The sequence below is a fragment of the Hyperolius riggenbachi genome, chromosome 10, assembly GCF_040937935.1.
Source record: "Hyperolius riggenbachi isolate aHypRig1 chromosome 10, aHypRig1.pri, whole genome shotgun sequence".
In the NCBI taxonomy this organism is placed as follows: domain Eukaryota; kingdom Metazoa; phylum Chordata; class Amphibia; order Anura; family Hyperoliidae; genus Hyperolius; species Hyperolius riggenbachi.
In genome coordinates, this window is record NC_090655.1 from 89,884,630 (window position 1) to 89,891,141 (window position 6,512).

Consider the following 6,512-nt stretch of genomic DNA (forward strand, 5'->3'; position numbering starts at 1 on the left):
CAGGAAGTCCCCATTCTGGGCCCTCTGTCTGTATGCTGCTATGTCATATAGAAGTGGTTTTTTTTAATGGCTAATTTTTGGATCCAGAGGACCCAATATATAATTCTAAAAATTGTATAAATGGAGGGATGTAGCAATAGGGGATGCAGAGGTTGTGACCACACTGGGGCCCTTTAATCAGAGCCCCCCGAACTATGGTATTAGTTCTTCAACTGTGCTATGCTGGTAATGAGCACTTCTGTATATGCTTTGAATAGTTATAATAATTAACAAAACTGTTCAGCTCCCCCATGGGCAGAGATGGATTAAGATGTAAGGAGGCCCTGGGCAATGTAGATTTGGGTCCCCCCCTTGTGGTCCTTTTGATAAGCTGAAGTGTAGAGAGGTCTGAGAAGGTGACAGGTGGGCCCCTTGACCTCCACTAGGCTCAAAGCACCTGTCTAGGTCGATCCTACTCTGCCTGCAGACCTCTATCCAGTGCAGCTCCTGCTGCCTATATTTTAAAAATAATATTAAATATAAATAATATATAATCACATTTGGAAATTATATCTATATAAAAATAAATGTGTTACAATACAGCCACCGGGACTTTGGGAGGAAACATAACATTCTATAATATAGGGCAACAAACACATAAACTGTGTAGAGACACAGAAATGCAAAGTCAGTTAGTCTGATCACATAAGCATACCTGTAGCAGTGTACAAAACACCCAATGCAAAATGCAATGGTGGTAATATATAAGCTTACATGTACACCTGTATGCTCTGTAATCAGACAAAAGGGTTAAGGATATGCACAATATATACTGTATAACAGGGCTTTGCTAGGATCCTGGGAGATAGGGGCAGCCATGGGCACCAAGGGAGAGTCAATGTACTGTTGTAAAAAATTAGTGTGACCCTGCAACAGGTATACTGTCTACTGGAATGGGTATCCCCTCAAAAGAAGGAGCTCTGCAATGAGGGCCAGATTTGTACATTCCAGCACCCAAGGCTAACAGCAGCTGACCAGCAATAATGTTACTGTCTGACAGCTGGAAAGTGGAGCTGATATTCCCTGTCCATGATCAGTGAATGTGTGCCGGAAAACTCACTGAACAGGTGTTCTGCTCTCTACTGCAGCATGTATGTCCTGCTCATGTAGAGGACAGAATCATCAGGAGACAGCGTACGCAGGAGGCGATGCTGTGACTACCATCGCAGGAAGTGAGAGATATGCAGGGAACTCTGGAGCTCAGGCTACAGACATTGTGTGCAGAGCAAAACAGTGTGGCAGCGGACCAGGAGAGATGATATACTTTGACATGTAGCCTCTCCTGAATCCTGCCTCCCCTCCACTTTTTCCACCCAAGGCCTGGGCCTTTGCAGGCCTTCTCATAAATACACCCCTGCCTGCAACAAAAGTTTGCTATAAGACTTTAAAGCAAACTCAAAGTGAAAATAAGTTTAAGAGATGATTGATTGTGTATGTTTTACTAAAGTCAAATAAAATATAGAAATCCAAGAAGTTTTGAATCAGGATGATACCATTTATTGGCTAATAAATGGTATCATCCTGATTCAAAATGTCTTGCTTTTACTTATGGCTAATACGGTACAATACTCTACTGCTACTAATATAGAACTGAGCATCATGTTTTTATTTCAGTTTAAGGACTTTATTTTAAGACTTAATTCTAAACAGCTGCTGTGACAAATATGTCTTGCTGAGCTGAGAAACAAACAGAATTAGTGACCCTTTGAATTTTCCAGCACCAAAACCTAACACAAGCCTTTTCTCAGTCAGAAAAACTGACATAGGGCCAGTGCACACCAAAAAGCGCTAGCGTAACCGCACACGCTCAACGCTTTTTGAAGTGATTTTTCAGAGCGATTCTAGGCATGTGCCTAACGATTTTCTAATCGTGCTTAGCAATTTTTGGAGCGTTTTTGTGTAGCGTTTCTTGTTACAGTAGAGCTGGAACTAAACAGCTTCAGTAACAAAAATGCTTGGAAACTCGCTCTGTTCTAGCGCTTTTCAGAGCGATTTTCCACTTTCCTATACTTAACATTGAGGCTGAATCACCTTAGAAAAGCGCAGAAATGCTGCAGGACCCGCGTTTGCGCTTGGGAGAAAATAACATCGCTCTGGTGTGATTCATGCCATTCAAATACATAAGCCAATCGCTTTTCAAAGCTCTGGAGTTTTTAGAAGTGCTCAGAAGCGCTCTTGGTGTCCACCAGCTCTGAATAAGACAAGCTTTTCCATAAGTCTATTTGCATACATAACTATTCTAGGCTTTTTTCTTGTTTTATTTTTTACATTTGCTGTACTGGAAAAAAACAAAGGAATTTCAGACAATTTCTTAGCAAAGCTAGTTCTGTATGTACATACAGTGGGATGCGAAAGTTTGGGCAACCTTGTTAATCGTCATGATTTTCCTGTATAAATTGTTGGTTGTTACCATAAAAAATGGCAGTTAAATATATCTTATATGAGACACACAGTGATGTTTATGAAGTGAAATGAAGCATTGGAATTACAGAAAGTGAGCAATAATTGTTTAAATAAAATTAGGCAGGTGCATAAATTTGGGCCATGCTCAGAAGCCATCAAACCTGAATGAACTACAGATGTTTTGTAAAGAGGAAGGGTCCAAAATACCTTCAACCAGAATCCAGACTCTCATTGGAACCTACAGGAAGTATTTAGAGGCTGTCATTTCTGCAAAAAGAGGATCTACTAAATATTGATTTCATTTCTTTTTTTGTGGTGCACAGATTTATGCACCTGCCTAATTGTGTTTAAACAATTATTGCGCACTTTCTGTAAATCCAATAAACTTCATTTCACTTCTCAAATATCACTGTGTGTATCTCCTATATGATAGGGAAAATTAAAAGAAGAGGGAAACTTACAATTGACCCACTTAAATACTAAATACTCTTTCTTATATTTGGATTCACCTGTAGGTCAGGGGTCATTGAGCTTACCAAGCCAATTTGAGTTCCAATAATTAGTTCTAAAGGTTTTGAAATCAATAAAATGACCAAATTTATGCACCTGCCTAATTTTATTTAAACAATTATTGTGCATTTTCTGTAAATCCAATAAACGTCATTTAACGTCTCAAATATCACTGTGTGTGTCTCCTATGTGATATATTTAACTGACATTTTGTATCGTAACAACCAACGATTTATATAGGAAAATCATGATGATTAACAAGGTTGCCCAAACTTTCGCATCAAACGGTATGCCCATCTCATCATGCCACTTCCACTATGATTTAAATGGAATGATGTATTTGATGATAACTGGAGATAGGTAAGTTGGAGTAAGGGGCTTGCTGGAGCATGTAGCTCACAATGTATGCTTGCTTGTAATGGCACACCGCATTTGGTAAAATAATGAAGTCATTGTTATCAAACTTCAATATATCAAGCATAGCAGTTTTAGATGCCTTTATGTTTCGCAATAAGGACAGCTCATTAATGACACAACACACTTTTCCTTGGAAATTAATTTCCCACATCTGGTCCTTTCCAGGGAGAGGGGAAAAAAACAAGTAAGAGAATATATTAGGCAGCAGGACCTGTCCTGAGATCATTCATTGCTACAAACAGCAGCAGAGTGCAGTTACCCTCTTACCAGCTGGATGACAGAACAGGGATGCTCTCAGTTCCTGCAGCCTTTATGGGACTTTGTAAGATCTCGAGAGCACATCATCAGATCTCCCTTCTACCCAGCCATGTTCTCATTCATTACCTATATGGCTTTCTGTCTGCCATACATGGCACTGGACCTTCTGTGTCTCAGAATACCAGCCTTGAAGAAGTACCAGGTACAGCCCAAATCCAGACCCACGTTGGGCATGGTGCTGCACTGCTTGACCCACACTATCTACAGTCATCTGGTGTTCATATTCCCACTGACTGTCACCTATTGGTACTGGAGGAGACCCATTCAGCTGCAGTCCCTGGCACCCGGGCTGCATCGCTTCATACTGGACATCATTGCTTGCCTGCTGCTATTTGACTTCCAGTACTTCACCTGGCACTTGCTGCATCACAAAATCCCCTGGCTGTACAAGACCTTCCATAAGATGCATCACAAGTTCACTGCCACCTTTGCCCTGACCACTCAATATTCCAGCACTTGGGAGATGCTGTCCTTGGGGTTCTTTGCCAATGTCAGCCCAGTGATGATGGGCTGTCACCCAATGACTGAGATGGCTGTCTTCATCATCCACATCTACCTGTCAGTGGAGGACCATTGTGGCTATGACTTGCCATGGGCTACGCACAAACTGGTACCCTTTGGGTTGTGTGGGGGACCAACCCATCACGATCTCCACCATGAGAAGTTTGTCTGGAATTATGCACCTTACTTTACTCACTGGGACAAGTTGTTCAGTACACTGGCAAAGCAGACATCAAAGCAGTCACGTGACTGATGCTAGTGCGGAGAGCCTTTTGTCAATTTTGCTCATATGTAGAGAGAAACTGGACCAATCCAAGTTGGCTTCAACTGCATTTGATTGGTCCAATTTCAATCTACATTCAAATTGCAAACAAATGTGCATCACTATGGAAGAAAAATGCAATTCATCAATCATCTCTGGTCAGCTGATGTTTTACTTGAAAGGATGTTAGGATGCAATTAGTTTGTATGTGGTCTCACTGCATCTAGAAAAAAGGGAGTATTACATCAGGAGCAATAACTACTAGGGGAGCAGCCACAGCAGCTGTAGGAGGGACCAGGGATTTGGGGGTGCCAAAATTCTTACCTTCTCTCCAATACAGGCCCTTCCTCCTCCAGAGCAGATGTTGCAGTGGCCCCACTTGTTATGAGTGTTGGGGGGAAGTGTCATGGCAGTCAAGTTTGTTATATGATCCTTAGCAGACCGTCCCCCTGGCTGTGAGGGTCACATGGTGAGGAGGTTGGTAAGGCATATATGGATGTTGGGGGGTCCCATCCATGATTTTTTTTTGGGGGGGAGGGGGGGCATGATTTGTACCTCACCTTGCATTGCAGATAATTTTTTCTGTCCCTCTCTCTCCTCCCTTCTGTTATTTTGACTGGCCATTTTCTTACAAAGATTACCTTTATTTCATGTTTTGTGTTAAAGTACACCTGGACTGAGAGGGATATGGAGGCTGCCATATTTACTTCCTTTTAAACAATACCAGGTGCCTGGCTGACCTGCTAATCTCGTTGGCTGTAGTAGTGTCTGAATCACACACTTGAAACAAGCATGCAGCTAATCCAGTCAGGCAGGCTTAAAGGGGTACTACAGCGAAAAACTGTAAAATTTAAAATATGTGCAAACATATACAAATAAGAAGTAATTATTTTCCACAGTAAAATGAGCCATAAACTACTTTTCTCCTATGTTGCTGTCACTTACAGTAGGCAGTAGAAATCTGACAGAAGCGACAGGTTTTGGACTAGTCCATCTCTTAATAAGGGATTCTCAGCAAGGCTTTTATTCTTTATAAATATATTCCCGAAAAAGGATTTAAACAATGATACTAGCCGGCTTCCCTGCTCCCTACACAGTTTTTTTGCAGTTGGACAGAGCAACTGCCATTCACTAAGTGCTTTTGAAAATAAATATATCCCTGAGAATCCCCTATAAAGCTATGGACTAGTCCAAAACCTGTCACTTCTGTCAGATTTCTACTACCTACTGTAAGTGACAGCAGCATAGGAAAAAAGTAATTTATGGCTCATTTTACTCTGGAAAAAATTTTATTTCTTATTTGTATATGTTTACACATATTTTACATTTTACAGTTTTTTGCTGTAGTGCCCCTACCTGATCCACATATGCTTGTTCAGAGCTTGTGACTATAAGTATTAGAGGCGGAGGATTCGCAGATCAGCAGACCAGGCAATCTGCATTGTTTAAAATGAAGTAAATATATGGCAACTCCCATATACCTCTCACTTCAGGTGTCCTTAAAAGTGCACACTAAATACATCTAGTAATATAGTATTTGCTAAACCAGTCAAAAGATCCTTTCGGTGACTTTTGTGAAAACAAGTGCACAGAAGAACTATGCTATGGTCTACAGCTGTATTTCCTGACACAATTACACCGTTTACCCATTTATGAAGGTCACTGTTTACCGAGAACCCCTGTTGGGAGAAACATCTTTTGAAGTACACCTTGAAACATCTGTATTTTTAAGGCTATGCCATCATTTTGCATACATTCTTTCTGGACTATTTCCTTGCACTTTTGTTGAACTAAAATAACTTTGGCTGGGAACACATGTATGCTTTTTTGTTTGTAATGTGCGTTTTAATGCATGCATCATCCACGTTCAGCTGACCATCAGGTGTGGGAAGTCGTATGCGGTGTGTGATATATTACCCAGCAGGCTGCTAATATTTTTCGTGCATCAAGTGCATTTCATGCCACTGACTCTCACTGTCATGAAGATGGGGGGGGGGCATGGGCCAAACATATTCCCTGCCAGCTGACATGGGGGTCTCCCAGTGACTAATTTGTTTGTGGG

At 41.2% G+C, this 6,512-nt stretch overlaps 1 protein-coding gene across 1 annotated transcript; it reads left to right on the plus strand.

Annotated features, from left to right (window-relative positions):
• Positions 1-3,643: 3,643 nt before the first annotated feature.
• On the plus strand, positions 3,644-4,441 carry CH25H (cholesterol 25-hydroxylase). The gene has a single exon (XM_068258928.1). The coding sequence runs from the start codon at positions 3,644-3,646 to the stop codon at positions 4,439-4,441; it is 798 nt and encodes a 265-aa protein (XP_068115029.1).
• Positions 4,442-6,512: the final 2,071 nt, after the last annotated feature.